The sequence below is a fragment of the Apodemus sylvaticus genome, chromosome 20, assembly GCF_947179515.1.
Source record: "Apodemus sylvaticus chromosome 20, mApoSyl1.1, whole genome shotgun sequence".
Classification (NCBI taxonomy): Eukaryota; Metazoa; Chordata; class Mammalia; order Rodentia; family Muridae; genus Apodemus; species Apodemus sylvaticus.
The window spans coordinates 41,154,025-41,174,592 of record NC_067491.1 but is presented as its reverse complement, the minus strand read 5'-3'; the positions used below and the strand labels follow the sequence as shown (position 1 = coordinate 41,174,592).

General features: G+C 43.5%; 1 protein-coding gene across 1 annotated transcript in view; it reads left to right on the top strand.

Moving 5' to 3' along the window:
- Fgd6 (FYVE, RhoGEF and PH domain containing 6) overlaps nt 1-20,568 on the top strand; it is a 121,535-nt gene that overhangs the window by 3,485 nt on the left and 97,482 nt on the right. Inside the window, exon 2 of the mRNA XM_052164809.1 lies at nt 3,644-5,960. Coding sequence (XP_052020769.1) covers nt 3,644-5,960 — 2,317 coding nt within the window. The remainder of the gene's footprint in view (nt 1-3,643; nt 5,961-20,568) is intronic.

Sequence of the window (20,568 nt, the reverse complement as noted above, 5' to 3'; positions counted from 1 at the left end):
CTGAGACACAGTAGTGAATAAAACTGAGAATGAGCTTGACTCTGAGTTACAGTATCGATTCATTCACTTGAATAGACAGGTAAACACAATAGTAAGTCCAAGTGCACAGTTACTTAAATGGCTATGCAGACATTAAAGGCTTTAGAAGAGTGGTTCTTAACCTGTGGGTCGAGGCCCACTTGGGTTCTTGTATCTGATGTCCTGCATATCAAATATTTACATGACGATCCATAACAGTAGCAAAATTACAGTTATGGAGTGGCACCGAGGTGATGTTACGGTTGGGGCCCACCACAGCATGAGGAGCTGTATCCATATTAAAGGGTTGCAACATTAGGAAGGTAACACACACTACTTTAGCTGCTGTGCTGTGTTTACTGGGAGGCAGCATTGGCTCACATGCAGTTCACTGTCTGTGATGTTAGGAGAGAACAGGAGTTTGTCTCTTAGAATAAGACTCACAGGAAGGGCTGGAATTGGTACTAGAGATTAATTATGGTTTAGGGAGGGTGAGACAGTGGGTTGGGGGGAGGGTTAAAATTGGCACTAGAGAGTAATAAAATGTTTTAGGGAGGCTGGGCTGGAGGATTGAAAGATAGAGTGAGTTCCAGGACAGCCAGGGCTATAGAGAGAAACCCTGCTTCAAAAACCCAAAAAAACCAAAAAACCAAAAAACCAAAAAAAAAAAAAAAAAAAAAAAAAGAAAGGAAGTTAGTTTGAGGTCAGCCTGGGGCTACATGGCAAAATAATATCAATATCATTTATTTTGCAACAAAATAAAGGGTAATAAAGTGTTTTCAAGGAAAAACAAAATGAATTGATTAAAAGACCTTGAACCTTCTGACTGATCAGAAAATAAAAGATTTCTCCCTCCCTCTCTCCCTTCCTTCCTTTGTTTTTCTAGACAAAGTTTCTCTGTGTAGCCTTGGCCATCCTGAAACTTGTTCTGTAGAGTAGGCTGACTTCAACTCAGAGATCCACCTGCCTCTGCCTCCTGAGTGCTGGGAATTAAAGGTGCGAACCATTACTGCCTGATAAAATGTCTCTTTTTAAAAAATAAATCTTTTAAAAAAAATGATAGCGTTATTAGCGTGTGTGTTGTGTGGTGTGTTTGGGTGTGTGTGTGGGCACTTGAAGATTAGAGAGCAGCTTGGTGGAGACAGTTTTCCTCCCACCTTTACAAATATTCTGGGAATTGAACTCAGGTTGGCGGGTTTGTGTGGCAATTATCTTAATCTGGTGAGCCATTTGGCTGGCCGGAGTTTCTTTTTAATGGGAAAAACAGGACATCCTAGCCTCCTTTTTGGGGGGGGGGGGTGGGGGGGGGAAGAAGTCTTACTGTATAGGCTAGCCTCAAACTCACAACAATCCTCCTGTCTCAGAGTACCAAGCACTGTGTGACAGGCATGCACCACTAATGCCCATCCATCCTAACTGATTTGAAGAGTACGTTTCAGAAATGTTAAGAACATTGTAGTAGCTGCTCTCCGGAACTCATTTCACCTTGTTTAAAAACAAAACAAAACAAAACAAAACAAAAAACAAAACCTTGTATTTTTAATTCTTTGAAAAATCCCAGAGGTAGGACGTTTTAAGAATGATAGAAATGAAATCAGCATGACAGTCTGTCGGTTTTTATTGCATAAGAAGGGAGCCGGGGACAAGTCCTCGGGCATTCATGCTTTCCCTGAAGATTTGACTTGATGGATGGGGAATTTAATTTAATATACTATTTCTGCAAGCTTTATCATTAGGCTTCTGCCAAAAACCACAAGAGTCAACCTCAGGCTAATAATGTATATATTGGACAGCTAACCGAAAACTGCTTGCTTTGGGAATTTGTATTATTTTGGAAATTCGCTGCCTTCCTTACGATAAGCTTATACCTAGGAATTGAGTTTTATAAGGCATCTATAATAAAATCTTGTCTGTGTATATAATACCAGAGTTTGAGAAATTTCTCCTTGCTTAGGAAAAGGAAGTAGAGTACCCTGCTTTTTTTTTTCTCTTTTTACTCAATTCCGTGTAATAGTTTTCCAAGTGTTATGACTAATTTCCCTTGTTAAAAATAAAATCAACACCAAATGGAATATCAAAGCCTTGGTGTGTGCAAGTAAATGAAGCAACGTTGTCAAAAGGTCCTATGTATCATATGTTTTGAGATTGTTTTATAAAGAACCTTTTTTTCTTAAAGTATTAGATCATGTTGAAGAAGTATAAGATAATTTAAGAAGTATAATGTGTTTGAATTCAAGTCCCCTCTGGGGAGTAAGTTCTAAAGAAATTTAAGAGAAATATAGTCTCTGTATCATTTTTATGTTTATTAGGGTCTTTAAAAAAGACTTATTTTTGTTTTGTTTGTGTATATGTGTGTCTGTTTGAGTATAGGCTCAGATATGAGTTCGGGTGCCTATGGAGGCCAGAAGAGGGCATCATAGAGGTCTTTGAGCTGCAGTTACAAGTTGTGAACTTGTTGGTGTGGGTGCTGGAACTGAACTCTGTCCCTCATGGTTGAACTGAAAGTACTCTTAGCCACAGAGCCATCTCTCTACCTCCCTTATTTGGGTCCTGTTGTCAAATTCATATGATCAAGCCAACCTACACAAATACAGCATTGTATACTAGACTTGTGATGAGGAAGAGTTGCTACACCGGAAGTAGTGGTCATCCGTTAATGCTGGGCTAGATGGTGCAGGCCATAATTCCTGTACCCAGAACACTAAAGCAGAAGGCTGTGAGGATGAGACCGGCCTGGCTTTCGCGATGAGACATGAAACCCACAAACACGTAGTACTTGCTGGTGACGGATAAAAGACATAATCCATTGTCCATGGGAAATGAAATCAAATGTACAGACTGTATCTTCAGATACTCTCCAATCATTTGATCTTGGGCCAGGCCTGGGCATGTGATAAAATAAAGCTCTATAAAGAAGTATGAAATTCCCAGTTGATCCTGGGACAGAGGAATACCAACCTTCTTATGAACAACAAAGAATTTATTTTCCATTTTTGTCTTGTTTTGTTTTTTTATGTGTATGTGGTGCGGGGAGGTTAGGTAGAAAATGTCTGATTTTTCCAGAATGTTTTGGGGCTTCTATCAAGTAGACACTCTTGTCTGCGTCACAGAAAAGTGCTGCTTATTTATGTGAGAAACTTGAGAGTTGCACACTGTAGGCAACTCTTAATACCCAGTGGATGAGCTGAAGATATTATACAGTTACTAATTAATGATTTAACTAATGTCAAAGTTAGAGGATAATTAGTAATAGATTAACTAAGAAATGCAAAGTTTATGCAAAGCTATGTTAAAATAGAACTTAAGGACAATTTCAGGAATTTTCAAGAATAATGTTGACTGTATAAGCTAATATAACCTGTGTAGTAAGTAAAAAGTAAGATGTAGAAAGTGTTATTTGGCAAGCATGGTGTTGCATGCCTGTAATCATAGCATTAGAAAGGCATGCATATGGCTGCGAGTTCAAGACCAGCCTGATCTACTTTGTACAAGCTAAGCCAGCACCAGGGTTACATAGCGAGACCTTGTCACAGGAAAAAGTAAAAACAGGGAAATGTTTTGTATCTTTATTTCCTCTTGTGTTTTTGTCTACTTCATCATCTAATTATTACATTTTTTTCCCTAGAGCTTAAGAAGCCACCATTGGCTCCCAAACCAAAGTTAGTGGGGACCAGTAATAAGCCACCTCCCCCTCCTATTGCACCGAAACCGGACATTGGAAATGCTAGTGTTCCACGGTTAACCAAGAAGACCAAACCGGCAATTGCGCCAAAACCGAAAGTCCCGACAAACTCAGTTGTTCAAGGCATCAAGCACCCACCCTCAAAGAAGCTCACTTTGAACCTGGAGGAACAGGAGCCAGAATTACCCAAGAGCACTGACAAGCTTAATTGCAAAGATGTCAGGGATCCACACAGTGATTACATTTTACCAACGTGTTCCTGCAGTTCTGGGTGTATTCATGAACCTGGGGCTCGGGAGAATCTGTGTGCAGAGCCTCTGGGGATGAACGAAAATTTAGAGAATAGTAAAAATGGTGAGTCCTCAAAGAGGGGGGATAGATGGGATCCAGGCAGTGAAAAGTGCCGGAGCCAGAGTGGAGTTGGTTTAAAGGCAAGCATCCTAGAAGAGAAGCTCAAAGAGGCTCTAACACAGCAGCGATCGCCCTGTGGTTCCCCAAGGAAGCTCAGAGCTCCAAAAAACCCGGAAATGAATGGTGGCCGTAGTTGCACCAGGCAGATCAGAATTGAATTTGCAGATATGTCTTCTCCCCTGTCCCGCTTTGAAAAAGTTCCCGCTCATCACAGCTCCCACCCACCACTTCCTAGGGATGAGTCTCAGACTCTCAAGACTTGGCAAGATGGCAGTGCTGAGAGCTATGGTCACATTCATTCATGTGAACTGGAGAACAAAAGAGTGTGTTCAGACGGAACTAGTCAGAAGACAGAGGTCAAGGGTCTCGGTCCTTTAGAAATCCACCTACTACCGTATACCTCAAAGTTTCCGACTCCCAAGCCCAGAAAGACACATGCTCCTCGCCTGCGTCGTCAGAAGCATGTAGATACCCCTAGTGAAAGCACTGAAGAGCCAGGGAACTCAAACAATAGCTCTTCTTGTCTCCTTGAGGATGGTTTGAAAAACAATAAAGTCAGTGTTCTTCATCAGAATGCTTTGTATAGCAAAGCAGACGAGATGAGGCCCACAAACAAGAGGGCACCGACTGGGGCTTCCGACAGTGACAGACAGGACTCAGTCAGCTCCCAGAAAGCTGTGCAGCAGGAAACGACTTCTTTGGAAAAAGTGGCACCTTTGACTTCTGACAGTAATGGTTCTGGCGTGTTACCTGCTGTGGACAAAGAGACTACTTTCACACAATGCAGTTTGAGCTTGCCTAAGCAAGTCAGATTAGCCTGCACTGACCATCCGCCAACTACCTGTAACCCAGAAGTGTCAGTTCCAGTTCCTCAACTACAAAAGGAATCTTCCTCCTCCTCGAGAATTGTTCCCAAGAAACCTCAAAGACACAGCTTACCTGCAGCAGGGGTGCTTAAAAAGGCTGCTTCGGAGGAGCTTCTAGAAAAGAACTCTTCTAGTAAGGAAACAAATGTAGAGAGAGGTCTACAAAGAAACCACCTTCAACATCCGGGCCCCTTGGACCATGGCCCATCCCCATTGTCCTATGACACACCTAACCCGACATCAGAAAAGCCAGTGTGGAAGTTACCTCATCCTATTCTACCTTTTTCAGGGAGCCCAGAAGCCTTGAAACGTGTCACTTTATCCTTAAATAATGACCCTTCTGATGCCCTAACCAAGCCAAGGGCAAAGTCACTGTCTGCCGTGGATACCGACAGGTGCAACAAGCCTTGCAAAGAGCCTCCGAAGAAAACTTCCTTTAAAAAGTTGATTAACGTGAAACTGGCCATTGGTTTCATAAAGAGTGACTTCCAGAAATTTAGGTCGAAAAGCTGCCAACAGAGCGATGTCCCCTCGGGACATCCTCTCAGTAGAGAGCCCAAAGTGCTTCAAAGGGATTGGCAAGGTTTGGCCACAGGAGAAGAAAAGAGGAGTAAACCCGTGAAGGCATATTCTGCAGAAAACTGCAGCCTGGAATCTCAAAAGGTGAAATCTTGGGGCCAGAGCAGTGCAGCTAATGGGCAGAGGGCCGAGTCTTTGGATGACCAGATGCTTTCCAGGCACGCATCCTGTCAGGACTCTAGTACAAGTGATTGCGGGCCAGAGTATGAAAATGTCGGCTATTATGAGGAGATACCAGAGTATGAGAATTTACCCTTTGTCATGGCTGGAGGGATTACTCCTGAGTTGGGATGGCAGAATTCTGGCAGTGTGGAGGACACTGAGGCAAGTCTGTATGAAGTAGAAGAACCCTACGACGCCCCAGATGGCCAGCTGCAACTTGATCCTAGACACCAGCCTTGCAGGTAATACGTGGGTGTCAGCTAGACCTGCACTTTGGCATGCATCGTTGTAATTAGCCTTCCACAACTCTGTGATCCAGGACTGCAGAGAGGAAAATCTCTTACTGAGGAACCTATTGAGAAAAGGTGGATGAAAGCAATTCTGTGTTCAGATTCCCTTTGTCAGACAATAGGAACAGGTATTAGCATTGCGAGCTTGTAATACTTTAGCAGCCGATTTAAAGAGTTTAAATAGTAGCAAGGTCACTACTGCAAAGGTGGCCTCCACAAGGCCCCAGCCCACCCTTAACCCCCATAGTCCAACAGGGAAACTGTAGGCAGGACGTTGGTTAATTCTATGAGGTTTGTGAAATTATGGAATCCATGCATATGAAATATGAAATCCATAAGGCACCATCATTGGAATATTCTAGATCCTCAGCTTTTGCTACTCTTTAAGCATTGTTTTGCTTGCTGACCTCAGGTAATAACTGGAAAATTCAGCAGACAGTTGTCTTCCTCTCTTTGCGTACATACTGTGTATGCCGCCTCTCTTACTGAGATTTTACTCATCTTCAGTGGCTGGGAGTATCAGTCCCTGGCTTTGCGGAGCTTCTGTGGCTACCTAACAGGAAGTGTTCTTCCCTTCCTGCTCTGAACTCCGTCCGTTATCCAGTGCTGCCGTTGCACCTTCTAGCGCAGTCTGACTTACAGCGTGTTCTTGTGGATGCCTCTGATGCTCTGTGTTGGTTTGTTTAAAGTATTTATGTGTCTTTGACAATCTCTTTAGTGTACATATGTGTTTTTGTCATTTTCAACCCCATCATCCTCCTGCATCTCTCTCTTTCCTCCCACTGATCCCTTTCTCCTTCCCAGTAAGTTCACCCTTCCCTATTCTTATGTCCTTTTGGTCTGTGGGGACTTCATTTTCATGTGCCTGACTAAATTTAATTACAGTTGCTTGCATGGGTGTGAGCGAATTGGGAGTTTGTTACTGGAGTGCGGACACCTCCACAGTGGTGTTCAGTTTTAAGTGTCCTGAAGAGTTCCAGTTGTCTCTTTTTATTCTATGTAAGGGTGAACAAGGAGTCTACTAGGTATGGAATGGGTACAGGAGAAAAGGGATGAGAAGGAGACTGAGGAGATAAGCATTGCCCCCTGACCCCTGACCCCAACCCCTGAGGCTGCAGAGCTGGCCTTTGCAGGCATTTCTTTTGTATTGTGTCCACTTCAGATTATCCAAGTACTTAAGCCTTCAGATGTGACTTGTAGAAATACTAACATACCTACCTTGTAGTGGGACTCCAAAGAGGAGGTATGAATTAGTGGGTGAGTTTAATAAATAAAATTGTCAAGTGTACTGGCTGGTTTTGTGTGTCAACTTGACACAAACTGGAGTTATCACAGAGAAAGGAGCCTCCCTTGAGGAAATGGCTCCATAAGATTCAGGATTAAGGCATTTTCTCTATTAGTGATTAAGTGGGGGAGGGCCCCTTGTGGGTGGTACCATCAATGGGCTGGTAGTCCTGGGTTCTATAAGAAAGCAAACTGAGCAAGCCAGGGGAAGCAAGCCAGTAAGGAACATCCCTCCATGGCCTCTGCATCAGCTCCTGCATCCTGCCCTGTGTGAGTTCATGTCCTGACTTCCTTTGGTGATGAACAGCAATGTGGAAGTGTAAGCTGAATAAACCCTTTCCTCCCCAACTTGCTTCTTGGTCGTGATGTTTTGTCCATGAATACAAACCCTGACTAAGACATCAAGCAAGTCAGAACATCAAGTGGTGCAGATTGTTTTGAGTTATATTAATTTTTTTATCACAATTTTTACCACAACTTTTTTTCATGGCTGACTCCAATTTGTGTATATGCCCACTTCTGAATGTTAGTATGTATGCAAAGATGTCTTCCTTAGAGTAAATATTTTGGCAGACTTGACATCCAGCTATTTGAAGAATTTATGTTTTCATATGTGTGATATTCTACCCATGAAGCAACTTTATTATTGGTTTTTTAAACATGCTTTTGTTAAATGCATCCTTTATGTATGTATATGTATATGCACATGTGTTATGAGTTCTTTAGGTACACTGCTATCCTTGGCTATGATACTTTTTTTTTTCTTTGTGAAATGGGAGGCTTGACCTTTGGGTTTGTTTCCTGTTGGCTCTTAGCTTTCAGTCCTGAGGGTTTGTTTACCCCTGTCTCTGACAGAGGTGGATCCCTCACCTCTGGAATTTGTTTGTTTAGCCTGCAGTGGTCTTGAGGGGAAGCAGGTTTAGAGCAGCTAATGTAGATGGCCAACTGATGTCCTGGTCAGAGATTCCTAAGGAGGGCTCTTTCTGGAGACCACAGGAAGCCAAGGGTGACGTTGGATGGCTCCCCGATGGAGGGTGGGCAACTTCTACTTTTGAAGTTTGAGTTCCGCAGAGAGGTTTCGTTTAAGCTATGAACAGGGAGTCCCCAATGGGCTCAGGAGACCTAACGTATGCCAGCGGAATCCAAAGCCCTTAGCTGTAGACTGAAGCCGGAGAGAACGCCCCTTTTAGAGTTGACCAGTCAGAGAAAGCAGAATGCACAGCCTTCATAGGGAGAATCCTGGAAAAATGAAGAGCAGTACCCGAGAGGCGGAGCTGAGAAGAGTCCAGTGGAAATCCCAGAGGTTGGTCTGTTTGCCGAAAACGGAGCCCTGTGACTTGGAATAAGTCATTCCAAATGCAGGATGCTGGCGGGGCGTGCGGTTTAACCGTCTAGTACTTACTTGCCTGGCCAGTTCAGGTTCTCTCTGAGAGTCATCAGGAAAGTATTCTACAGTCTGAGCCCTCAGGGAAGGGAATCCGGGTCTTCTCTGGAGCTCCGGGTTACAGTGTCACTAGCCTTGGAGTCCGGATACTTCAGCAACCAAATCCTGGATAAGTAAATCTGTTTGGCCAATTCAGAGTTATCCCAGCAGTCTTCTTTAAAACATAGATGTTTTATAAATCTGAATATTTCCAAGTCTACGTATTTGTCTTTTATCAGGAAATATTTAAATAATAGACTGTCCCAAATCCCGATTAGAGTTATAGTCTAAAAATTCACAATTGTAGCTCATCATTTTCCCCAAAGAATAATGTTGGAAATGGAGGTCAAGGTTTTGGGTTTTGTTGTTGTTGTTTTGTTTGTTTTTCCAGACAGGGTTTCTCTGTGTAGTCCTGGCTGTGTAGACCAGGTTGGCCTAGAACTCACAGATCTGCCTGCTTCTGTGTCCTAAGTGCTCGGATTCACCGCTGCCAGGCCCAGGTGAACTTTCTTACCCTTTCTGTGTGATCCTGTGAGAGGCAAGCCCTGACTGAGGTGGGATTGTGTTCCTGTTGCCTCAGGAAGAGCTGGCCACTCAGCAGGGTTTGTGGAATGAGGAAATTAGGGGGCCTGGCCGAGCTTGCTGAGAGGGCTGGTGTTAAAGCCCTTCAGTGCGATAAGGAGGGAAGGGTGGAGTGGCTGTTTAGTAAGCAGAGGGTTTCTTTACTTCCTCCTCTCTTATAATGTCTATCCCTTCTCTTCTCCCTACCTAGAGAGGAGGGAAGAAGGGAAAGAGAGGTAGCGGGAAGGCACAGCATTGGAAGGATGAATGAAGAGGGGACTCTGAATGCGCAGGAGGGAGGAAGAGGCCCTCTGGATACACAAACGTAAGCCACGTGTGTCACCGCTCACCGCCCGCCTGCTGCTCTTGTGTCTTAGGAGTAATTTCTTTGGAAGTAGGATGTGAGTCACTCCGGAATGTTCCAGTGTTTGGGGGCAATTTGTTTTGTTTGTTTTATTTTTCTTTTGAGATGGGATTTTAGACCAGGATAGCCTAGAAGTCTTTATAGCACAGGCTGGCCTCAAACTTTGCCACTAACATGCCTGTTCTATGGTTATAAAAAGCCATCAGCTCCGGAAAGCCAAGTCTGATCCTGTCTACTTAAAAAAAAAAAAAAAAAGTTTGCCTTCCTGCCAAAGCACCATGTTGGACCATTGGGGGCCCCCAGGGCCTTGTGGGGGGCACAGTGGCCTTAGCTATTTTACTACTATTTAAACTTTTTGAATGCAGATACTCATTCCTATTGCTGGGATGTGAGGGTTATAACTGGGGCACGATTCAGAGCTGGGGTGAGACCTCTTCCCCAGAGTGTCTCAGACATCACAACCGTGAGGCCCTTAGCAGACCACATTCATCTCTGTTTCACAGGGTACAGACGTGACTTTCCAGCTGCTGCTTTTATCCAGGAAGCTTGGTTTCACCGGGAAGGTTCTATGATTTAGGTCATTGGTGTTACCTAACTGTAGCAAAGCAACAGCATTCAAATACAGAAATTTCCCCGTTTGAAACTGAAGCAGATTTCTTGATTGGGGGGTGGGGATCAAACCAAAAAAACAACTTTACCTGGAAACGTTCCAGATTTTTCTTGAGATGTCTTGGTTTGTTTTCATAGGCGTTTAGAAAATTATGGCAGTTGGATTTTTCTAAGTAATCTAGTAAACCCTCCGATGACTCCCCTCACCCCACATGGATATTAAGCATATGTGCATTGAGGGTTTACTGGCAAGGCCCCCCTACCCCCACCCCGAGTGAGGCAGCAGGTGATTACAGCATGTGGTATTTTTATTGACAGTTGTACTGCCTGACAGGGTGTTGAGGATCACTCTGGGCTGTGGTGCAGTTCAGTGATTCAGTTCTTGCCTGGTGCCCTAGGTCCAGTGCTCAATACAACGAAAGCAGACAGGGCCAGCCTTACTGATGTGTTGATACTTGAGCCAATGTTCTTTTTAAAGTAGACAGGATCAGACTTGGCTTTCTGGGCTGACTCCTGTTTGTATAACCACAGAAAGGGCATGTTCGTGGCCTTGGAGGGAGAAGCTGGCGAAAGACCCAGGCAGAAGTAGGATTAGATCTATGAACAGTTCCTTGAACCTGCCCAGATGTCCCAGCCTCAGCAAGTTTGTATTTCTCTCTTAAGTCTTCCAGAAACAGAATAAAAAGTAAAGCAAATAGACATCAGAATAATTTCTTTTTTCGCTAATCTGTGTAACTTCAGTCGTAATGAAGACTGAGACCATTTTGGGCTGGTTGTTTCTCTCCATGTTAAACATGGCGCTGGACTTCATACACTGCAGTAGCCTCTCAGGGCGCCTGCACCGTAAATCGGCAGACCTGGCCTAGCAGACATCTGACTGTGTTTACCATCTGCTGATATTCTTGGATTTTAGTAATGTGATTACACAGTAAACAAATGATAAATTAATTGCACTAACGAGCAGTTTTTATGTTGTCATATCACAGATAAGATCATAAACAACTGGGACGCATAATATTTCAACAGCGGCCCTTTCCTGTAGGTTATTTTTAGATTCAGGAAATATCAAAAATTTGTATGCCCCTTGAACTCTGTGTGTCACAGTCACACAGTTCTGGCAAACCTCTTTGTTTACATACTTGCCCTATACTTGACACTGGTAGAAGAGTCTGATTTCATTCCCAGTGACGCCCTCCTTTTACCTTTAAAATAGGCATTAGGAATTAGTAAATTGTACAATCTTATCCAGTCCTATCTCATTGTTTTTTTTTTTTTTTTTTTTTTTATCAGAGCAGATAGATCAGTGTTTTATCAAATACCTGCTTTCGGGTAGTTGGGAGTCTTAGACTTTGAGGCAGAATCTCATGATGTAGTCCAGGCTGGCCTCAACCCAAAGATCCTTCCAGATCAACCTCTCAAGCTCTAAAATTATAGGTGTGCATCATCATCAAACTCAGCTTGTTTTGAACCCTTTTAGAAGCATATGTTAGCTGGAGATTTAAACAAACTCTCGTGCACATGTGTGTGTGTGTGTGTTCATGCGGTACAAGTATATGAGAGTACTACTATATGTATACATGTAGAGGTCAGAGGACAACCTCTGGTGTTAGTTTTCACTTTCTACCTTCTGAGACAGGGTCTCTCGGCTTTTCACTGCAGCCAATGCCAGGGTTATGAGCACCAGGCTGGCAGACCTGCAGCCAGTGCCAGGGTTATGAACACCAGGCTGGCAGACCTGCAGCCAGTGCCAGGGTTATGAACACCAGGCTGGCAGACCTGCAGCCAGTGCCAGGGTTATGAGCACCAGGCTGGCAGACCTGCAGTCAGTGCCAGGGTTATGAGCACCAGGCTGGCAGACCTGCAGCCAGTGCCAGGGTTATGAACACCAGGCTGGCAAACCTGCAGCCAGTGCCAGGGTTATGAACACCAGGCTGGCAGACCTGCAGCCAGTGCCAGGGTTATGAGCACCAGGCTGGCAGACCTGCAGCCAGTGCCAGGGTTATGAACACCAGGCTGGCAGACCTGCAGGGTCCTGGGATTCTCCTGTCTCTGCTTCTGCCTGTGTCAACATAGCACTGGGGTTACAGATGAGATGACCACGATGCCGGGTCAGCTTTACGTGAGTTCTAGGGACTTGAACTCAGGTCCTCCAGCTTGTGTGACGGGCATTACCCACCAACCCATCTCTCCAGCCCTTTGTGTTTTCCAATTAAGAACTGAGCCCCGGGGAGCTAGAGGGAGGGCTCGCTCACTAAGAGTACCGACTGCTCAGAGATGTCGGACTCCAGCTGCAGAGCACCCCTGCCAGATGGCTCACGGCTGCCTGTACCTCCTGCTCCAGGGATCAATTCTCCTATGACCTGTGTATGCCCCTGTACATGTGTGGCATACAGTCATACAAATGCATAAATTAAGACAAAAAACCCTAAACAAACTCAGCAGCAGAAAACTAATCATTTAGCTCAGAAATTACAGCGCTGCCTTTATTAGTTTCTTTGTCAACAACGGCACACTTTAGCCTTTTCCACCTTGAATGGAGGGGTACCCAAGAGTTAAGGGTATGATTTCTCAGTTTATTAATGCCACAGTCACTTCCCCTTGCATTTTCTGTCACTTCCCCTTGCATTCCTTTCATATTACATATTCATTTTCCTGTCATTGCCTTTTATTACTTTTCACTTTAAAATTTTACGTGTATAACTTACTATACACATAAAATAAAATTTGAATGTATGGATGTTTTGCCTCCATGTATGTATGTACACCATGTGCTGCATGCCAGGTACACATGGAAGTCAAAAAAGAGCATCAGATTTGGAACTGGAGTTGCAAATGGATATAAACCACCATGCGGGTAGTGGGAATTGAGCCTGGGTTCTGTAAGAGTGACCAGTGCTCTTAACTGCTGAGCCATCTCTCCAGACTACACCCCCACTTGTATTGTCTAACATTAGGCTAGGAACCTAACTCCTACTCCATTTTTTCTACTCTGAAAATCCGTTGTGAGTTGCAAATGTCTTGGTTCTTTTACACGTTGATCAGTTGTCTACTTATCTTTACCTACAGGGCCTTAAAAGAATTATGTGTGAAAGCCGGGTAGTCCTGTAATTCCAGTACTTGGGAAGTAGAGGCAGAGGAACCTTGAATTCTGTGTCATTCTTAGCTACATAATCAAGCCTGGGCTACATGAGGCCCTGTCTCAAAAAAAAAAAAAAAAAAAAAAAAAAAGATGAAGAAAAGGAATTGAGTAATAGCAGTACTTAGGGCCAAAGAAATCTGGTCACTGGCACATCTGCCTTGCTCCACCAGTTTAGTTTTATAAACATGTCCCCAGGACTGACGTCAGAAGCCAGCGTTGTGAAGCAGCTTCTGCTGTATTGAAGCGGTCAGCCTCACTTTGTGAAATCTAGCTCCCAAAGTAGGTGTGTGTGTTGAGGAAATGATTCCTTGGCAAGAAGTGGGGAAGGTGAGCTTGACCTGGAGGTCCCCGAGTTGCTCCCGGGAATGTGTTAGATCTCATTACGGATGGTTGTGAGCCACCATGTGGTTGCTGGGATTTGAACTCAGGACCTTGGAAAGAGCAGTGAGTGCTCTTAGCCTCTGAGAGCCATCTCTCCAGCCAAGGCAGCAGACATTTTCCCCTTTCCGGAAGTTGTAAGGAACCAATGTACTTGTGCGTGACTTCTGTAAGCTCTCTGTATTCTTTCAGACAGTCCTTAAACTCTGTCATCTTTTTCCTGGCCTCACAGAGGTGCATTTGTTAGAGAAAGCCTTTAAACAAGTGTGATGTTTATGTTAGCCACTTCTTTTAATGCCTTTTTGGTGGGGAGTACAGTTGAGTAGGGTCTTGCCCTGCGGCTCTATCTGGCCTGGTACTCACTCCAGAGTGATGGCCCAGACTGTACTTAATCTTCCTGCCTCAGTTTCCCCTGCCCTGGGATTACATGTGTGTTCCACAGTGCCTGGATTTAAGAAACTTATAAAACTAGGGCTGGAGACATAGCTTCAGTTGGTAAAGTGCTTACTTAGCACAGGCCCTGGGTTCAATCGGCAGCACTGAAAGAAAAAGGCGTGGTGATCGTGGCTCTAATTCCAGCACTCCTGAGGTAGAGACAGGCAGGAATGGACCAGAAGTTCAAAACCATCTTCAGTTATATAACAAGTTACAGGCTAGCCTGGGCTATATGACATTCTACTATTCTACTTCAAAAGGCTTTTTTTTTTTTAAGATTAAATTTTAGGTATAGAAAACAGTTTGTATCCTAGCACATTTTGGTTTGGGTAAGCTAAGAAGAATTACAGTCAATTGAAGGAAATGCTGAATTCAAAGATAAGCTCACAGCTGCCATTGTGGGTAAACTCAAAGCTGGACATTGTGTCGTAAACCTGTGATCAGAGCACTTGGCTGTTGAGGCAAGGAGCTGAGTTCAAGGCCAGCCTGGGCTATAAGTGAGATCTCGTGTCAAGAAAAAAAGAGTAATAGAAGAAAGGAAGGACTGCCTACTGTTTTTTTTTTTTCCGGTGGCAGGGAGAAATTGCTTTAGTGGTGTGATCTGCCTCTGGTCAACAGTATCTGTAAGTAGTTTTGACATTGTCAAAGATAATCTATCACAGAAGCAGGGCCCTTTAGATTGTCAGTGACGTAAAGTGCCTCGATGTGATTTCCAGGAAACGGAGCTGTCTCCTGTGGTTACCTTTCCTAGTCTCTCAGAACGTTTTGTTTACACAGAGTGTTGTTGGTTCCACTTGAGGGTAAATTGGAGTGTCATTATACCCATTTATGGGGTAAAGAAGTTGAGTCATGTTGTTCAAGAGGCTGTATGAAAGTGAGGAATGATGGGAGTGGAACTGGATTAGGGGCTGGAGCCCACGGCTTCAAGAGTCTCCCAGTGATCAAGTGGTTTCTGCTACAGGAAAAGTTAAATAATAAGCACCAAACAAAGAAAGCCAGTTTCCCCTGAATGTTTGGATTAAAATACAAAGAAAAACAAGGCTATTTAGTCTTTTTACATTCAGCGTGGTGTGGCTGCTTGCACAAGTCTCAGCTCACATGGATTCAGTTGAAAACTTTATGTGTTTTAGTTAGATCGCCTATTTTGTCAGAGTCAGCCTCTTGATAATATTTATATAGGTGTTCACACCGGGACACAGCCTGGTATCATTTGAAACATAAAGAATAGATTTACTGTGGCTTTCTAAATCTGCAAAGTAGTTCTGAATGTGCGATGGTTTGGCAGCTGCAAATCCGAGACCAGGGTCGGACGGCACAGGGAAGAAGCATGCTGTGTGCCTCCACCCCTGCCTTTCTCCTGGTCTTTGGATGTATCAGCAGTCAGAAGTTGAGAGCTTTTGATTTTACTCAGAAGTCTTTTAGCCTCTTGCCCCACCAGTCTAAGGAAAAGGATAAAGAACAGTGTGTTCAGCCACTGTGGAGGCTGTGGGAGGAACAGGAGGGAGATTAGGTGAGCTTGTCAATCAATCCAGGTATGCTTTACTTGATGACTGAAGTTTTCCATATCTTAGTCTGTCAGTAAGGAGTTTTGGAGTAATAATATTAAGGAGTATCCCCTTCCCCTCAAGTCAAGTAGTTTGAAATAAATTAATTATACCTTTTAGTAGATAGATCTAGGTTAAATATGCTCATAGACTTACTGAATTTACAACTAAAGGAGTCGCTACAAAGCTTCTTTTTTGTTTGTTTGTTTTTGTTTTTTCGAGACAGGGTTTCTCTGTGTAGCCCTGGCTGTCCTGGAACTCACTCTGTAGACCAGGCTGGCCTCGAACTCAGAAATCCACCTGCCTCTGCCTCCCAGAGTGCTAGGATTACAGGCGTGCGCCATCACCGCCCGGCTGCTGCCAAGCCTCTTTATCGGCCTCTTTACTCACTGATGAAATCAAAACCTTAGCAAAACTCATGGACTTTCCTCTACCAGGAAGATGAGAAACTAAGAATGGGGCTCCAGCCTTCTTACACTGGTGGAAGCATTCTAGGGAAAGTCAGAGGACTTAGAAAGCTCAGTTCTGTCCCAGTGGTGCGAGGATCCACACTAACTTGCATCATCCCTCAGTTCTGCTGTGAAAGATGCGGAGGGCTCACACCTGCACTGGAACGCAGAATGACAGCGGCCCGTCCCAGGTGTTGAAAATGGACTAGGGAAGCGAAGGTTTGAATTAAGCAGGCTCTTTTTCAGCATGCGGTTTGGAATGTGAGTTAGAGGGTGTGTTACTATGTTGCTCAGGCTGAAACTCCTAAGTTCAAGTCATCCTCCTGCCTCAGCCTCAGCATACCACCAAACCTGGCTCAAAATGTAAAAATGCCGGGTTCTGTTATATGTTACCAACACATTCTTTCCCAGTACTACCTGACTCCTTCAATCCAGTGCTTTCTCTGCCCTACCAAAAGTCAGAACCAGGAAGTCCCAAGCTCTAGAAATGCTCTTGACGTTAGATACCACAGGGTCGGTGTGTAACCAGAGCAGCTGCTGTCGTTTCTGATGCTTGGAGAGATCATATATATGACTTGGTTCCTATTATTCTGTAAGATGGGTCTTGCCTTTCCAAGGACATGCAGACAGTAGGTAGGTAACCAACTATTGAGCTGCGAGCTCTGATCCTGTGAAGGTCTGACTCACTTCATACCCTCTTCATGTTATTCTTCACTGTGAGCCATGGTTTTATATTTTATTATGCTTAGTACTGGTAGAAGACAGGTACTTTTTTTTTTTATCCAGGAGATATAAAGGAAAAAAAAATTCCTGTTTCAAATCTATTCGTAATACCTTGATTTTTTTCAAGCAAGAAGAGCTTAGTGATTGCTGTATTTTTGGCCAGGCAAGAGGGGCTTCAAGCTCTGGAAATGGAATTACACCATGTCTTTCACTTGGTCTGTTTAGTGGTAGCCATCGCTCTAAGCAGGTCAAATGCGGTTTCTGTCGTTCGCGGAGAGCATTATGCGTGACTTATATTTATGACTTACACAAGGCTTGCAGTTTCATTCTCTTGTTTTCTGTTCCTCATTCCTGCTGTCAGGTACTTTTTTTCTTTTCTAACCTCTAAAGTTCTCTGATTATTTAATAAAGTTAATCACTATTTATAGACTTCCCCAAAGGAAATACTTTTGTAAGGCTAAATACATGTTTTAATAAGATAGCATCACCTTGTCTTTTTTGAGATGAGAACAGACTAGCCTCAAACCTTTGACTCTCCTGCCTCAGCCTTCCAGGCAATAGGATGCCCTGCATATGCTAGCACCTGCAACTGTTATCTGTATCTATATGGAACACTAGCATTATTATTTTAGTGAAAAAAATGGGCCTAAATAAATAATGGTAGTGTGTTTCTCCCAGAGAGGCAGCGGTGACTATGAGCTTGATTTTTTTTTTTTTTAAAGAACTAAACTTTCTGGATATTCTAGGTCATAGAAGGTTAAGACCTGGACACTGGATGCAGGTGTGTGTTCAGTAAGGATACTGACAAGTGGTTCCTCGACTTGTTGCTATGGCTAAGTAGGTCAGTCACTAACCTTGACCTGTCATAGGTTTGCTGCCCTTGCCATTGACTAAGATGTCACTTCATGACAGATTTTGTTTTGTTTTCCTTTCTTTTTCTCCCCTTGGTATGCATATCAGGTAGAAACTGATGTAGATCTTTGGTGTGTGTATATGTAAGTGCACACGTACGCATGCACATGTTTGTGTGCACTCATGTTTGGGCACATGCAATTGTGTGTATGGAGTGAGAGTGTGTGTGCACAAGTGCTTGTGAGTGTGTGTGTCTGGTGCATGCGTGTTGGTGTGCATGTGAGTGTGTGTGCATGTGAGTATGTGTGCATGTGAGTGTGTGTGTGTGGGAGTGTGTGAGCGCATGTGCATGCATGTGTGCTGAGGGTTCAGTTATCACCTATCCTGTTGTACCTTTTCATTTGGCACAGTTCATGCCTAGGCTCAAGTAACTACAGCCTGTCTCATTTCAAGCAAATCCGTGCCATAAATCATATTTAAATTACCTCCGTGCACACCTCTTGGGTATTTTTACACTATTTGCATACCTTAATTACTGAGCTAGTTGTAACAGGTTTCTCTAAAGTAAGCTAGATAAGCCTGTCTACAATTAGGTAGATTCAGGTACACGAAAGTACTCAAACTGTAGTTCAGTTAAAGTACCCTGTAATTCAGACTTTCAATGGATTTGTAATGTTTTTCTCAATTTAAGCCGAATTAAAACCTACCTAGAAATGCCCATGTTTGTTAAGCTGGTGGTCAGGTGCTTCCTGTGGAAGGGTGTTTAGTCTGCTGGTATAGACACATGTGTACTGTGTCACTGCCTTGTGTAACTCACTGCCTGCCTTCCTTGTTCTCCCACATTTCAGGGGTTAAGGCAGGGTGGGAAGGGGACGGTGCTGAACTGACTGACATCCTGGCCCTTGGAAGAGCCTCCCGGGCTCTCATGTCCTTCATCCAGGCAGCCCTGGGTGGCTGCAGATTCCTGCCTAAAGACAGTTGTTTTCAGAGGACTCTGGTTTTCATGGAACCGTTGTGACATTTTAACTGCTAATGGGGATTCTTTCAGGAGATCCCCTTACTTAGCTAATTGAATGCATCAGAGTCAGTTGGATTTTTAGATTTTATTTGTTGGACTTTTATAGTAACTTATAAATGAAATTGATAGTAAAATGCATTTTTTTTTTTTTTTGAGACCCAGTCTTGCTATATACATAGCCCTAGCTGGTCTGGAGCTCTGTATGTAAAACTCACAATCAATTACTACACCTGGCCCATTTTTTTAGTTTTATTTCAGTGGAAGTTCACTAAGCCAGCCTGGCATCTGAGAGGCAGAGGCCAGCAAGTCCTGGTGAGTTTGAGGCCAGCTTGTTCTACGTCTCGAGTTCTAGGTCAGCCAAGGCTTCAGAGGCAGAACCTTTCTCAGAAAAAGGGAAAAAAAAAAAAGGAAAAATTGGGATGTCAAGAGGCTCTTAGAATCTGGAAATGGTTTACTGTTGTTCTTGGCAGATTTTTCCTTTGATGAATATGAAGTGACCTTCCTTATCCTTTTGATGACTTTTGGTTGAAAGTCGATTTTGTTTAATATTAGAATGGCTATTCCAGCTTGTTTCTTGGGACCATTTGCATGGAAAATTGTTTTCTAGCCTTTTACTCTGAGGTAGTGTTTGTCTATGACACTGAGGTGCGTTTCCTGTATACAGCAAAATGCTGGGTCCTGGTTATGTATCCAGTCTGTTAGTCTATGTCTTTTTATTGGGGAATTGAGTCCATTGATGTTAAGGGATTAGGAAAAGTGATTGTTGCTTCCTGTTATTTTTATTTATTTATTTATTTATTTATTTATTTATTTATTTTTTATTCGATATATTTTTTATTTACACTTCAAATGATTTCCCCTTTCCTAGCCCCCCCCTCCCAAAAAGTCCTGTAAGCCCCCTTCTCTCCCTCTGTCCTCCCACCCACCCCTTCCCACTTCCCCGTTCTAGTTTTGCCGAATACTGCTTCGCTGAGTCTTTCCAGAACAAGGGGCCACTCCTCCTTTCTTCTTGTACCTCATTTGATGTGTGGATTATGTTTTGGGTATTCCAGTTTTCTAGGTTAATATCCACTTATTAGTGATTGCATACCATGATTCACCTTCTGAGTCTGGGTTGCCTCACTTAGTATGATGTTCTCTAGCTCCATCCATTTGCCTAAGAATTTCATGAACTCATTGTTTCTAATGGCTGAATAGTACTCCATTGTGTAGATATACCACATTTTTTGCATCCACTCTTCTGTTGAGGGATACCTGGGTTCTTTCCAGCATCTGGCAATTATAAATAGGGCTGCTATGAACATAGTAGAGCATGTATCCTTATTACATGGTGGGGAATCCTCTGGGTATATGCCCAGGAGTGGTATAGCAGGATCTTCTGGAAGTGAGGTGCCCAGTTTTCGGAGGAACCGCCAGACTGATTTCCAGAGTGGTTGTACCAATTTGCAACCCCACCAGCAGTGGAGGAGTGTTCCTCTTTCTCCACACCCTCTCCAACACCTGCTGTCTCCTGAATTTTTAATCCTAGCCATTCTGACTGGTATAAGATGAAATCTCAGAGTTGTTTTGATTTGTATTTCCCTAATGACTAATGAAGTTGAGCATTTTTAAAGATACTTCTCTGCCATCCGAAGTTCTTCAGGTGAGAATTCTTTGTTTAACTCTGTACCCCATTTTTAATAGGGTTGTTTGGTTTTCTGGAGTCTAACTTCTTGAGTTCTTTATATATATATTGGATATTAGCCCTCTATCTGATGTAGGATTGGTGAAGATCTTTTCCC